The sequence below is a fragment of the Mus musculus genome, chromosome 16 (assembly GCF_000001635.26).
Source record: "Mus musculus strain C57BL/6J chromosome 16, GRCm38.p6 C57BL/6J".
Classification (NCBI taxonomy): domain Eukaryota; kingdom Metazoa; phylum Chordata; class Mammalia; order Rodentia; family Muridae; genus Mus; species Mus musculus.
The window spans coordinates 10,479,224-10,495,121 of record NC_000082.6 but is presented as its reverse complement, the minus strand read 5'-3'; the positions used below and the strand labels follow the sequence as shown (position 1 = coordinate 10,495,121).

At 47.4% G+C, this 15,898-nt stretch overlaps 1 protein-coding gene across 10 annotated transcripts in view; it reads right to left on the bottom strand.

The window, feature by feature from the left end:
* The window catches only part of Ciita (class II transactivator), a 51,051-nt gene extending 35,943 nt beyond the window's left edge, over positions 1-15,108 (bottom strand). For 2 of the 10 annotated variants that reach the window (XM_006521724.2, XM_006521726.4), the window contains exon 1: positions 14,696-15,108. In XM_006521724.2, the coding sequence (XP_006521787.1) occupies positions 14,696-14,978 (283 nt within the window). In that variant the 5' untranslated portion in view covers positions 14,979-15,108. Of the gene's footprint in view, positions 1-1,247; positions 1,476-5,257; positions 5,428-6,697; positions 6,999-14,695 lie in introns of those variants that run through there. The other 8 variants (NM_001302618.1, NM_001243760.2, NM_001302619.1 and 5 more) reach the window with 7 other exon arrangements.
* Positions 15,109-15,898: the final 790 nt, after the last annotated feature.

Sequence of the window (15,898 nt, the reverse complement as noted above, 5' to 3'; positions counted from 1 at the left end):
CCAACCAAGACTTAGCTAACACAGACTTCCCCCTTTTTTTCCTTAAAAATTGCTTCTGCAGAGACACCTACTGTTGTTTTTGCCCAGTCTAGAGGCAGCCCCCATCCCACTGCCTCTGTTTGTATCTTCCAGGGTATGTAAGTCTCCTTTGTGCTGAGAATTCAACATACAGTGCATTCTGTGCTGACTCGGAGGTCTCAGACTTGGCCTTGTACAAATATCCAAGGGCAGGGACCATGCATGTAACATACCTAGCACAGGGTCTGCAGCTGAGCCCAGGATCGTCACTTTCTTGTGAGTTTCGTTATTTGACTGTTTTTGTTTTAAAAGACAGGGCCAGGCTGTGTTCTATGCCAGTCTGGTCTAGAATTCACAGCCATCCTCCTGCCTCAGCTTACCAGGTGCCAGATTACAGGTGTACCCTGACATACCTGACACCTAGTGCAATGCTTTCTGGTAGTTAGGGGATCCTCTTTGGGATTTGATGCCTGACAAGTCTAAAAGCATCATCCTGAGAGAATTAGGCACTGCTTTCCTGTCATTTAATATGTGTCTCTCTCTCTCAGGGTGTAATTACTGATAGCAGTTCTTCTAGGCTCCGCCCCACAGTTACCTGGCAATAGCCAGGTGTGCCTGACTCACTATAAAAGGGGCTGCTTGCCTCTTCCTCTATTACTCTCTTACTCTCTCTGTCCCTTCTCTCTCCATTCCCCTCCTCATTCTCCCTCCACATGTTCATGGCTGGCCTCTACTCCTCTATTCTCATTCTCTCTCTCTCTCTCTCTCTCTCTCTCTCTCTCTCTCTCTCTCCCTCTCTCTCTCTCTCTCTCTCTCTCTCTCTCTCTCTCTCTCTCTCTGCCTCTACTCCCTCAGCTCCCCTCCCCATGCCCTGAATAAACTCTATTTTATACTATACCAGTCTGTGTCTGGTACCTCAGAGGGAAGGGATGTCACAGAATGGGGTCGTAGAGGCACCCCTCCCTCCACTTCACCATACCATGCCTCTACCAAACATATCCCTGGCTTCCTTTTCTCTCTTTTTTACAAAACACAACAATTACTAGATCCCAACCCCTTCCCTGTATGGTGGGGTTAGGGAATCTAGAGTCTCCTGTGCAGCCCAGGCTGGCCTGGGACTTGATCCTCTTGCTTCGACCTCTCAAGTGTTGGTGACCAGTGTGCATTGTGTGTACCTACACAGCAGCAATCTACATTTAAAGCCCAGCATCCCTCACTATGCTCCTCACCTCACACTTGCTCCCTGATGATGCTGAATAACAAGTGAGGCTGGGGCCGAAGAGATGCCTCAGTGGTTAGGGGCACTTGCTTCTCTTGCAGAGGGCTTGAGGTTGGATCCCAGCACCGATGTCAGATCACGCACAGCTCCTGAAACTCCAGCCCCAGAGCATCAAATGCCTTTGACCTCTGCAGTCACCTACAGTCACATTCTCATGCATGCCCACATGTACACACACCTACGAATAATTAAAGGTTTTATTTCCAAGGTCACGAGTCTATCCCCTCGACAAGCAGCCTCCAGTGCTTAGCTTGCCTGGATCCTCCTGTGGTCCCAATTCTGCAATGTTTCCCATGCTTTCCCTCAGCTGGAAGGCAGATCGGACACTTCTCCCATTCTTCTGGGCTCCTTCTTGAAAGTTTCTCAGCAGCCCTCTTTGACTGTTGACTCTATGTAGTGGCCTGTCCCTTCCTGGATTTTCCCACAGCTTCATCTTTCTTTCCTCTAACTATCACCTGGCCTGCCTGGACTGTTGTTTTGACAAGACCTAAATAAGTTACCTTAGCATCTTCTGTATACTAATACTCTGAAATGCGGGGTTTGTTGTTTGGGATATTTATTATTATTTTAGTAGTAGTAGTAGTAGTAGTAGTAGTAGTAGTAGTAGTAGTAGTAGCAGCAGTAGCAGTAGTATTTTGAGATATGATCTCACTATTTAATCTTGGCTGTCCAGAGACTCACTAAATAGACCAGACTGGCCTTGAACTCTCAGAGATACACTTGTCTCAGCTACCCAAGACCTGGGATTAAAGGTGTGAGCCACTACGCCAGGTTATTAGGGAGGGTGTCTTTATTTGTTTGCTTAAGTAAGGGTCTCAATGAGCCTCCTGTGTGCTGGGTTTACAAATGTGTGTGTTCAACATCCTTAATCATCAGGGAAATGCAAATCAAAACAACACTGAGATTCCACTTCACTCCAGTCAGAATGGCTAAGATCAAAACTCAGGTGACAGCAGATGTTGGCGAGGATGTGTGGCTCAAATATGCTTATCTTACAAGAAAACTACTTGGGTAGTAGAGATGACTCAGCTAGTAGAGGGGATCCCCAGGACTCACACCCTGGAAGGAGAGAATGACTCCCCCAGGATGTCCTGTGACCTGCACAGGTGTGCTATGGTTTTAGGCCCTCTACCCTACACAACCAAACAAATAAGCAAGTGTAAAAATAAATAAATGAAAGAAATCTAGCTGAGTATGGTGGTTCATACCGTAACCCCGGTACTCTAGAAGATGGTATTGAAAGTGAAGCCATTTGTGGATCAAAAGAAAGAAATGTCTTTTTCCTTTTCTATCCTCCTCCTCCTATTCTCTTTTCTTCTTCTTCTTCTTCTTCTTCTTCTTCTTCTTCTTCTTCTTCTTCTTCTTCTTCTTCTTCTTCTTCTTCTTCTTCTTCTTCTTCTTCTTCTTTTTCTCCTCCTCCTCCTCCTTCCTCCTCCTCTCCTCTCCTCTCCTCTCCTCTCCTCTCCTTCTTCTCTTTCTCCTCCTCCTCTTCTTCTTCTTCCTCCTCCTCCTCCCCCCTCCTCCTTCTTCTTCCTATCTACCTCTTCTTCTTAGAAAATCAAAAGAAAGTAGCCAAACAGATTCTTTGACATCGATATTTAAAGGTAGCAACATTACAAATAGTCTGTTGACAGGCTGCTGGCCATGGTTGTATACACTTGTAATGTCCGCACTTTGGTGATGCAGAGGCAGGAGATTGCCAGCTTGGGTTACAGAGAACCTGATACCCCAAGGTCTCAAAATTATAACCCAAACAACTACAAACATAACAAAACACAAAACAAGAAATAGTTCACAGGCTGACGCAAGCTGAGTCCCACCAACAGTGCCTGGGCACACAACACATGACCTCCCTGCTAGAATATTCTCTGCGATTGTGTTCAGGCCCTGGGTGCAGCAGAGAGGAACCCTGGGTTGTGCTAACAGAGGAAGCCGGACACAGACAACTGCACTCACAAAGTACTTAGAGCAGTCAGAATCTGAGAACTAGGTGTGGGTGGGAGTCAGCAGGAACCAGGAGAGGTGAAGTTACTGCTTCAGTGTCCAGAGTTTCCGTCTTGGAGGGTGAAAAGTTCTAGAAAGGGAGGTAGCAATGGTTCCAGAACACTATGAGCATGCTCAATAGTAAATGTATGCTGCATATTTTCACCATGATTTTATGAAAAGACTTTCTATTACTGACTTGAAAGGCCTGGGAACAATGATGCCACCTGCCAACAAGTCAAAATAAAAATCTCTGTCCCCCAAACTGTCTTTGCTGTACTGCCGAGTACAACCTGCTCAGAATCCACAAGCATTCATGGAAATTCACATCAGCTACCCAGGCAGCAGACAGGGTTCTCGGGGGATCTGGGTTCAAATCCTGACTACGCGCAACAGCTTGCTATATGGCCTTTGGCAAAACAAAATCAAACATAAACATATTAATCAATAAGTGCTATAATACATGCCATTATAGGTTATTAATCAATAAGTGCTATAATACATGCCATTATAGGTTATTAATCAATAAGTGCTATAATACATGCCATTATAGGTTATTAATCAATAAGTGCTATAATACATGCCATTATAGGTTATTAATCAATAGGTGTTATAATACATGCCATTATAGGTTATGTGTATATACAATTATTGTATATTACTTGATAATATGTGTAGAGTAGATTAACAAATGTGAATATATTAACATGTCTTTAGAAACCATAACAAAGATCACTTCTCTGGGCTCAGTTTCCACAGATCATATAGATAGTAAAGAGATACATTAGTGCCTCTCCTTGAAATGAACGAGAGTCACTGGGGAGAGGTGGTTTAACCCAGGTTCCCAGGCTCTGCCCAGGGAACATGCAGAGGACAGAAGCGGGGCTTGGCACTCAAGGCCGGAGACCTTCGGGGAGGGGCCTGGTACTGGATAACAGGGCCTGGGCGGAACTAGGGACCTTGAGTGGGTCTGAGGACCCCGTGGCCCTGGGACCCGTCATCAACGGCCTCCCAGAAGATTTCCAAAGCGTGGGCTACTGGAAGCTCCTGCTCGGTCATCTCTGGGGGCTCCTCTTCATCCACATTCGAGCCTCCAGGAAAGCAGGTTTTGTAGTCGGAAGGGGACGCTCTTTGGCTGCACCAGGCTACGGAGGAGGAAAACCCTATTTTCTTAATCTACCTGAGAAATTGTATTTGTTTTATTTGGAAACACAGATTTAAGACTTTGCTCGGAAGCGAGGAACTCCAAGCATTGATAGGAAAAGGGCCACACTGTAGGGGTTTAGGTGCGTGAGGCCTGGAGTGGAGAAAGGAGCTGTAGGACTCTGTCGGAGGAGGCATAGTGGTTACAGTTCTCACTGCCTGGAACCCCAGGAGAACTCTACCCTCCGCTTTCAGCACTCAGCAACTTTCCTTAAAGGATGTGACAAAGTAAGGTGGATGCCTCCACCTCTTCCCCAGAGAGTCAAATAAATGCACCCTATGCTGTCTCTGTGCCAAGCCCTCACAAGAAGGACCCTGTGCCCAGACTCCAGAGTCAGAGGTGGTCTGTCCCAACACGCAAATGAAGGTCCAGTGAAGGGCAGCCCCTGGTCCAAGGTCCCTGCGCTCTCTGAAGATGTTGGGTATTAATAGAGTGCACGTCTGCCCACCCCCCACCTCCTCCCCCTCCTCCCCCGCCTCCCCGCGCCTCCCACGGTCTGAGTCTCAGAGCTGCAGACACTCCTGCAAGGCTATCCCGCCACTTGCCTTCACTACCAGTTCTGTGCATAGTCTCGGTGTTCTGGACCCCAGCTCCCTGCTCCCAGGTCCTGCATACAGTCCGTCCAAGATCCAAGAAGCCTCTCAACCTCCTGCACACCCATCCAGCTTTTTCCGGCCCTGCTGTCTGACTTCGGGCAAATAGTTGCCAGCCTCAGAGCCTCGGATTCCCAACCTAACTTTAGCGGCTGCAAAGGGGATCTTGGAGACACCTACCGCGGCTGTGGCTGTGCCCCGTGCTTCTGAGTGCTGCCTGCATGCAGTCTCCCTGCCGCCAGCTCCGTGGCTCCTAGGAGCTTGGGGCGGGCAGTCTCCTGGCAGCTATCTCACAAATAGGGAGTATCTGTGGCGCTTTTCCCCCTTTCACTTTCTGTCTACACCTTCAGCTTTGGGCCAAAGGCAGAGCTAGGCAGGAACCCCTCCTCCCCTGAAAAGTGATATCCACCACGTGCTTTCTCAGAAGCTGCCACATGCAACCCAAGTTTGCTTGGACTGAGTCTTTCCAGAGGACCCCTCCCTACAGGCAGATCTCACTTAGACCAGTCCCTGCTCAGGAGGAGAGGACGACAGATTTGAGCCAGTAGAACTGAATTCCAAGGCAGGTGTTTGGTTTGTAAGCCACCTCATCTACACCCCTGGTGGCTCTCTATTTCACTCTATCTCAGCCCAACCACAAAGATAGGTATTTAAACCTGAGATCTGCTAGCAAAGCTCTGCTTTCCCAGGACATGCATCCTTGGAGAGGTCACTTCCCTTTCTCAAGCCCGTATTTCCTCATCTGCAGCCTAGGAACTGAGTCAAGTTTGCCTCTGACTCCCACGCCCCTCTCTCCCACCCTGAACCTCCAGCTGTGAGTAAGAGAGTCAAGTTTGCCTCTGACCCCTACCCCCTTCTCTTCCACCCTGAACCTCCAGCTGCATGGCCATGGGGCTGAGCTGGGACACTTGTCACTTTGATTTAGGTGGCATTTCAGGATAGTCTGAGAAAAGGGATCCCACCCTTTTTCACCAACATTACACTGGGGACCTCGGATGACAGTGGTTACTTCACGGTGCCAGATGCTTTTGAACCCTTGATTCTCACCATGACTCTACTACACAGATATTCCCCTGAGCCCACTGTGGTGGCTGAGGAAAACTGAGACTAAGAACGGTAATTCAAATGTGCAACACAGATGCAGCCAAGAGTGTAGCTTGGCGGTAAGGCCAACCGTGTTGTCTTCAAAGCAGGTGCCACACCAAACACTCTCAAAACTCACTTGGAGACTAGAGAGAATAGAATCTGCCAGAGACTCTTTGCTTACTAGATACACCGCAGGCTTGCTTATAGTCTGGGAGTGCCAAGCTTCTCAGGATGGAGGTCTCCTAGAAGTACAGCACAGTGTACTCAAAGACAGAAATAGGCTTGAGATGTCGCTCAAGGGTAGAGAGCTTGTCAATCATCCACAGGGTTCCTCCTTAAGGAAGAGGAGAAGGAAGAGGAAGAGATGATAGTCTAAGTAGCCCAAAACCTTGGTGGGGCTGAGAGCTGCCAGCAGAGGCCCCTGGAAGTCATGGTGCAGATTAAAAACTCTGTTAGGAATGCTGAAACCACCCAAGACCTCAGTGTGCATAGGAAAGCTCTAGTCTTAACCATTGGCTCTAGCCCATCCATTACCTTGCAACTCCGGCAGGTAAGACCCAGAAGGGCCAGGAACCAGGCAGCGCATGATTTAGAGAGCAGAGTGATGCAGTAACGTCTGTAGTCCAGCTGCCCCTCCTGGCGTGCCGGAAGTCTCCAAAAAGGTCCTCAGATGCCCAGGTGGGAAGCAGGCAGCCTCATCCCTCACATGCCTCTGTCTATCAGTTAGGAGCCCAGAACCTACCAAGCTCAGCTAGCATGCAAAGAAAGCGAGCAAGGGACCACCTGAAAATTCTCGACAAATAGTTCATATCCTGTATTTGGATACCCTCTAATTTGCCCATGCTCCCTTAGCCACCACAGCTTCTTATGTTAATTTCAGTTCCTTCTTGTGGGCCAAATTGGGTGACCACAGAAGCTGCACCTCAGCTCAGTCACTGAAATGATAATTGCATTGGACACACATTCTCCTGCAGCACAGGACCTGCATCAGACTCCAGTGCATACTCCCAAGGTAGCAAAGAGCTGTTAGGGACATGGTGAGCTCCAGCTTCTGCTCGCAGCAAACTGCATTGAGTTTCTCTGGACGTATCATCGTCTTTTATTCCAACATGATGAACTAAAACCCGAGTTTCACCCAGAGTGTTGACTCTAATTCAGTAGCCTGAGAGCCAGCTGGTTCAGGGTTGTGGTGGTAGGCAACACTGACTCTTCTCCAGGGAGAGAGTGAGTACCCCCCCCCCCCATCCCCGTCCATCCTTTAGGTGACAACAGTGAGAAAGCTTTAGTCTGGAGTTAATCTGTTTTTTAACACTTCTCTAACACATCAGGAAGCAGTATCTGGCTTGAATCGATTAACATAGCTCTATTACATCTTTAAAAACCAAGTGCTGGGATGGGGGTTGGTAGAGTCCTTGCCTAACCTGATAAGGCCCTGGGTTTAATTTCCAGCACCACACAAATGTGATGTGGTCATGCATACCTGTAATACCACAGTGTAGAATGTGGGGTAAGTAGAATCAAAACCTTAAGGTCACCCTCAATGCTGTAGAGAATTGGAGACCAGCCTGACTACCTAAGACCCTGTCTGAAAACAAACAGGTAATGCTGCTATTTGGGCACTTTGCCTTCCTTGTGGCAAGAAATAAACCTTTCTTCTTTGAAAATGAGTTACACATGGGAGTGGTTTGGGAAAACGTGTCAAGCACATGCTTGTGTGGGTGGTATACAGAAAAAGTGAGGGCTGTGTGGTTAGCGGTGAAGCAGATGGACTCTGGGGGCCAGCCTGGGAGACAAAGGGTGGTCTGGCTGCTCCTGGCAGGTACAATACCGTAGGCCCATCAAACCATCTGAGCCTTTGTTTCCCTGTGTGTAAAATATGTGTAGCAACTTTCTTTGTGTGGTGACAGTTTTAAAGTCATCACCCCTGCTTACAAAAGTCCCAAGAAGGAAGTAGACAGACAAATGAGAAATGCTAGGAGTCAATTTGAAACAGTCGTTTTTTGATGGGAAAACACAGTTAGTAGTAGAAATCACACGATGCCCAAGTCCCATCCTCATGACAGCGTGTCACCAAGACATGCCAGTGTTGGCTGCTCTGATCCTCTGAGACACATGGAGATTCCTTCTTGTTTTTACTGGCAGCCAGTTCTGACGGCCCCAACTGCCCTAGACTGGCATCACTGTGAATGGGGTTCAGCCTGAATATATCTGCCTGGCAACAGCACCTCTTACATGTGCTGTTACCTGGTCTCCCCACATCCTTTCTGATACCCCTAGACCCATTCCCACAAGAACTAAATAGAAGCACTCTTATGTCTGTGCAGATGATTTCCGAGCAAGACAGTCATAAGCAAGCTTAGAAAGGCAAAATACAAAATATATGGTTCAAGTATTAAAGGCATACCAGGAAGTGAAATGGAGCAAAATCCTGTGTTCTAGGAAATAACAGATTAAGGGAGTGGGACCTTGGGGCAAGACCCTATCCAGCTGAATTTAGAACCAGGCATGGTGGTACACACCTTTAATCCCATGAGGCAAGCATGCTGATCTCTGCATTCAAGGTCAATCTACAGAGCAAGAACCAGGATAGCCAAGCTTAGGCAGTGAAGGATTTGGAAAACATAAAGCTAGTGATAATGTAATAGTACAAGGGGTTCATGTTCTAGTTCCTATAAGCAGCAGAACTCAGTAGCTTCAGCCATGTGGCTGTGGCTCTAGAGTTAAGAATGGAAGGAACTACTGGAAAAATTGATGCTGGTTAGCTGGAGCTAAGGAATTAGCAGTGATTAACAAAAGACCAGCATCACTGAGGTGAAATCTTCTGGAAATTGTTTTCTGGGAGCACAAAGAAGCTGTGTTCCAGAGATACCCAAGGTTGTACCTCATGCTGTCCAAGGATCTAGCAGTTACTCAGTCTCACGCAGCAAGCAGGCGAAGGAGCAGGAGCAAGAGCAAGAGCTAGACTCCCTTCTTCCAATGTCCTTATATTGTCTCCAGCAGAAGGTGTAGCCCAGATTAAAGGTGTGTTCCACCACACCTTTAATCCCAGATGAAAGGCGTAGCCCAGATTAAAGGTGTGTTCCTTAACTCGGAGATTCAATCTTCTGGAATCCATAGCCACTATGGCTCAAGATCTTCAAACCAAGATCCAGATAAGGATCTCCAAGCCTCCAGATAAGGGTCACTGGTGAGCCTTCCAATTCCGGATTGTAGTTCATTCCAAATATTGTCAAGTTGACAACCAGGAATAGCCACTACAATCCACCCCTTGTCAACTTGACACAAATAATATCTCATGTTCACATGAAACAATAACAAGGTTGTAAATACGCCTAACATGATATAACTATCCCTCGTACAATCGCAAACGCATTAGTAAATTTACAATGGGCATTCATATTACTTTATAATCCTCGTTATAAATCCAGTGTTGGCTGCTCTGATCCTCTGAGACACATGGAGATTCCTTCTTGTTTTTACTGGCAGCCAGTTCTGACGGCCCCAACTGCCCTAGACTGGCATCACTGTGAATGGGGTTCAGCCTGAATATATCTGCCTGGCAACAGCACCTCTTACATGTGCTGTTACCTGGTCTCCCCACATCCTTTCTGATACCCCTAGACCCATTCCCACAAGAACTAAATAGAAGCACTCTTATGTCTGTGCAGATGATTTCCGAGCAAGACAGTCATAAGTGCCATGTATGTTCAGCAAGTACCAGATGCAGCTTATCAGCGCCCAGAAGGATGACGCTGGAGATGTAGAGCTATGGACCCATCTGAGGCCAGTGGAGATGGGGAAACATGAGGAAGGATACAGAATAGCTTAGACTGCAAATAATTGCCCCAGGATAAGGTGAATGGAGATGAGGAATGGGAAGGAAGGTCAAGCTAACACTGGGCATTCTCTTCTTTAAAGCACCTATTTGGGAATTGGGAAGATGCACTGTTGGCAAAGTGTTTGCTGTGCAAGCATGAGGACCTGAGCTCAGATCCCAACATGTTAAAATTGGCATGGTGCCCTGTACCTGTGATCTAAAGCTAGAGGATTGCTGGGGCTTGCTGGCTTAGTCTTGAACAGTCAGTAAGCTCCAAGTCTAGTGGTGATCTCTGTCTCAAAAGGTAAAAAGAGATTGAAGAAGACATCAATGATAGTCTCTATACATAGGCATACACATGTGCATGCACACATGCCTCCCCACATGTATACACTCCCTCCACCCCAGCGCACACACACACACACACACACACACACACACACACACACACACGATTCTGGAATTGTCTGAAAGGATGGCTGGCAGTCGGTGTTTTGATGATCAAGGCTGACTTGAGTCCCACGTAGATAACAATGCTGTGAGTGCCTTGCATCATGATTGTTAGTAAGCACATAATTCCCGTGGGAGCTAGATAAGTTAAATAAGTGACTGAGGAGAAGGAGATAAGAAAGGAGATAAAAACGAAGGGTAAGTGACTAGATAGGATATAGGTGGTAGGTGAGAGTGTAAACTCTAGGAGGGAGGGTATGTCCATGGATGCACTGGTGGGAAGGCAGGTGGCTAGGTTGCTATATAAATATACACAGATGAGTGAATCGACAAATAGAAAAACTAATGAATTGGGCAAGTCAATATATTGGTCATAAATAGATTAGTGGAGCAATAGCTTGGAGTAGGTAGGGGGCAGAGAAAGGTATGCTGGAGGAACACAGGAAGTGGCCAAGAGGTGACTAGAAGGAAGTATGGACGATAAATATGATGCCAGGTGAACCACTTAAGGCAATAGCGACAGAATAAGAAATAGTCCCTGGCTGGGCCAGGTGCCACGGTCCGGGGCAAGAGGATACATAGCAGGCTGGCTGGGAAAATTATCTGGGAAGTGCCAACTTCTGGTACAGGCATTTCTCTTTTGTGGGTTCCTGGGAGTGAAAGGACCATAGGCTAAGTGCTGAGAGGCAGGCTGAGCTGAGTCCTCTCTGAAGCCTACCCACTTCCAGGAGGCTAGGAGCAGGGTGGGAGCTCGGATGGACACCTGGAAGAAGGAGGAGTCTGGAGGAGGGAGGAAGCCAGGATCTGCAGTTCTCTCATCCTAACCTCCAAATAAGGAAGGAAGCTGGTGGGAATGTCCCTTTCCAATAAACCAGGCAGCATCCTAGAGTGAGACTTCATGCTGTGGGTTAGAGAATGAAAATCCACATGCGGAAATCCCAGAGGCACCAAAAGAGTGTAGCATTACCGTACTCGGAACAGAGTAGAGTGCAGTCAAAAACAGCCTGGAAAGGGAGTCTGGAAGGGATGTCCTGCAGGCCAGAGAAAGGAGATCAAAAGACTTAGCTCATGGACAAAACCTGAGACTGGAGCTGCCCTCTCCTGTTCACAGCAGACCATGGTCACCTCAGACACCAGCCTTGATGTCAGAAGCAGCCTCATGACTGGGAATGCTTACAGCTCACGTGGGATGCTGTCCCCAAACCCACATAACAGTGACTGGGACTACTACTGCCCCATTTTACAGTTAGTTCTCCACCAGGGCCCTTCCTAGCTCTCCCTTCCCTGGCCTGTGACTGCCCTTGCAGGGGCTGTGTGACTTCTGTCTGGGCGTCTGCTTTGATTTATCACTGAGCCCATCGAGTTCCCTCAGGATGGGACCATGAACTCCAGACGCACTGGAGCCGTGCGACAACATGTGCACACAGGCTGCTCTATGTAGATCAGAGCCAGCCTCTGCAAATTACCAACGTGTACAAAAGTGTTTAAGGAAGATACTGCCATAACAGAAACCTTCAAAGGCAGGTGCACCAGGGGTAACACCGTACCTGGCCATGACAGTTAACTGCCTGCAATTTTTATTTCCTTGACCAAGAAAATGTTCCCTTAGTTCTATATGACTAAAAGCAAAACACATACAGGTCAAAATGTTCAGATGAAAATTTAAAATGATACTTCAAATACATGTTCATACAAGTTGGTAATTTGCTGACATGCCTGTACAGTATTTTGTACACCACTGTCATACTCCAACCTACTTCTTTTATTGGTACTTTGTGTAACATACTGAATCTATATATTGGGCATATGAGACATATCATGATTAAAACATAACTTTGTGTCTGTGTGGAGCTTCTTCACAAACAATAAACAACATACAACACACACAAAGAAATCATGTAGCTGCTGAAAAAAATGCCAGTCTAGACAAAAGCGTGTGTGTGTGTGTGTATGTGTGTGTGTGTGTGTGTGTGTGTGTGTGTGTGTGTGTGTGTGTGTGTGTGTTGTGAGAGCTGGCCTGGAGGTCAGGAAGAGGGAACACAGGCATTGTGCTCCTCTGTCTTCCAGCCCCAGATGATCACACCCTGAAGCTATTTCCACTTTCTGAAGTCACGTGCAATCCAAAACAAAATATTACACCCCAGGAGAGGAAATGGAATAATAATTTTTAAAAAGGAACCAGCGTACTCAGAACAAAGAGAGGATACAAGGTCTGGGGTGCAGGCAGCAGCTAAGGGAGGGAGCTTCCCCGGCTGGGTGTCCGGATAAAGAGGAAGAGTCTCACTACTTCCCCAGGTGTACCATTGTCCCAGGAGAAGCACACTGACTGCTTGCACCCTGATGGAAATCCAGAGAGATCAGAGGGACTAAAAGTTCCCCATTGTGCCCATGTTAAGAGGGAGAGAATACACGCTGTGTTCAGGAGAGAAAAGATACCACCAACCTGAGAATTTATATACAGGAGCGGCCAACCTAATGATATAATTAATGCATATGTCTTAGTAGAAACACGTAGGAGTCCAGCATTGTCTAATGCATGGTCATCCAATACCTATACCTGTACCTATACCTATACCTATACCTATACCTATACCTATACCTATACCTATACCTATACCTATACCTATACCTATACCTTTATCTAATCTATACCTCCACCTCCACCTCCACCTCCACCTCCACCTCCACCTACACCTACACCTACACCTACACCTATACTTATATCTACATCTCCCCTGTCTCCAGCCAGATTGAGAAACACAGCTTGTCTGCTTTGGGCTGGAATGGGTGGGGGAGCTAGGCAGGAGGTGCTGGTGTGTGTGTGTGTGTGTGTGTGTGTGTGTGTGTGTGTGTGTGTGTGTGTGTGAGAGAGAGAGAGAGAGAGAGAGAGAGAGAGAGTAGCTTACGTTTTCAAGTTGAAAGGACCAACCGGGCTGGAATCTGTAACCACAGTACCAATACCAGAACAGCACACATGGGAGACAGAACAACCTCTGACTTCGGAAAGCATCTCTTTGCTCCTGAGGAGGAAGCCAGCTATGCTGGTGGAGTGAGGGATGGGAGCAGACACAGTCAGTACTGGCTTCTTTCCTGATTTAAGAAGCAGAAGCAGGCTGGGATGGAGCTTAGTGGTAAAGCACACACTTGGCACACACAAAGCCCTGACTCCCATACTCAGCACCCAATAGGGTCAACAAGACAACACATTCAATTGTTAGCAGTAGCAATTGTTAGCAGTTACCCTGAAAACCAAGACACTGGGAAGATGAGGTGACTCAGTGGGTAAAGCTGCTGACCACCTGAGTTCAAGCCTGGAACCCACATGGAAGGAGAGAGGCAACTCCCACAAGTTGTCCCTCCACACACATGCTCACAAAGAAATAAATGTAATTTGAAAATTAAGACACTCATACTCTCTCCTTGTGGGCTGGGTCTATTTTTCCATGTCTCTGTCTCTGTCTCTTTTCATTTTTCTTGCCTTCTGTTTCTCGTATATTTCCTCTCTCCTTCCCTCTTGGTCCACCTGGGCATCTCTGGTTTTCTTTTCTCTATCCCTCTATTGATCTCTCTCTCTCTCTCTCTCTCTCTCAATCTCTCTCTCTCTCTCTCTCACACACACAGTTGCATGCACACACACACACACACACTCTGCCCTCTGATCCCCAGCTCTTTAGTCCTTCATTTCCATGACTCCCCCTTTCTCTACATTATTTTTGAGACAGGGTTTCATGTAGCCCCAACTGTTGTCACTATACAGCCAAGAATGAGCTTGGATTTGTAATTCTCCTGATTCCATCTCCCAAGTCCTGAGATTACGAATTTGTACTACTACTTCCCATTTCAGCAATGCTAGGGTCAAACCCAGCACTCTGTGATCCAGGACAAGTACCATCCCAACTGTACTATGTTCCCAGATAAAGTTTCTCTATTTTCAATGCGAAGTGACTAATTGTATCTCTTCCTGTCTTCCCAATAGATGGTGTGTCTGTTGGAAGCAGGAGTTCCCCGGTCCACTGTACACCTGAACAGTGTACACTGGTGTCCATTGTCGATGGTGCTCAGGCATGGACTAAGCAGGTAGGCGGCAGTGTGCCCTGAGGATGCTCTGATCAATGTGGAAAACAAGCTTTGTGCTTGCAGCACCCAGCCACCCAGGTTTTCCAAAAGCTTACCCTATATCCTTTACATAGATTTTCCTGTCAGAGAAAGGACACCTTAGGGTTGGTCATACATTGTTGCCTTGACTCAAAGGGATGCCAGCTTACCTCCATGGTCCCTGTAGCTGGTGCCCCTCTCTACCGTGGGAGCCTGCAGACTGTTGCAGACCCAGCTCAAGAAAGTCAAGTCTAAGTCCCCTTTCTCCAGCAGGGTCAGGGAAATCTTCCGGGCCAGGGCATCACCATCAGGCTCATGCAGCAAGGCACAGTGGTATTCCCGTGAGAGCAGCTCTTCTTCCAGCAGGCCATCCAGGAGGGCCCGCACCTGCCTGGGCTTCTGGCTGGAGAGCAGTGTCTGTACTTGGGCCAGGATGGCCTGGAAGTGGTTCATGGCAGTGCTCTGAGGCTGCCTGCTGCCTGGAGTCGCCTCTCATCCAGCCTTGCAGCATCCAAAACATGAAGTGAGACCCAGGATGAAGGAACCTCTGTTGTCAGTGTAGCCTTCTCCTTCTTAGGAATGTTTCCTCATTCCGGTGCAGGCCAGGGTGCCTGATGAACGGAAATGGGTTAGGGGTGACTTGGACAGCAATAAGAGTAAGGAAATTTCTGCTTTCCTTTCTGCTTTTACATTTCATTTTATTTATTTTTTTATAGAGAAGAAGCCCTCTGAAGGGTGGAAAAACTATCACATGTGGGCAGATTATTACAGATTAGTTGCTCTGTTAAAAAAAAAAAAGGAAACTGTAGCTCACTTGGGGAAGTGATGGTTTTGCATCTGCTATGCCTTGGGTTCAATCCCCAGCACCGCATAAAGTGGGAATGGCGATATGAGCCCATAGTTCCGACACTCTGGAGGTAGAGGCAGAAAGATCAGGAGTTCAAGGTCATCTTTGGCTACCCAGTGACTTCAAGCCTTCCCTGAGCTACACAAGACTGCCTCACAAAGAATAATATTTAAAAGGGATGGGCATGTCATTGCTTTGAAGCTCTGAATAAATGGAACACAAAACTTGAAGCTGGAGCCAGCATGGTGGCTCACATCTGTAAACCCAGTAGTTGGGAGAACACATGCTAATGAAAGCTAGCCTCAGCTACCCAGTGAGCTCACATTCAGCCTGGGACACTGTCTTACAAAAAAGTTCTTAGAAAGTGGAGTAGACACAGGGAATGGTGATGTTAGTGGTCCCAGATTCTGTGGATACGCTTCTCAGCCTTCTGGCAGGCAGATCCACATGTAAATTGCAGAGTCGCCTCCCAGAAACTCAGTCAGAATGTTCCAGAGAGGCTTCATTGGGGGGAGGGGGCGGGGGG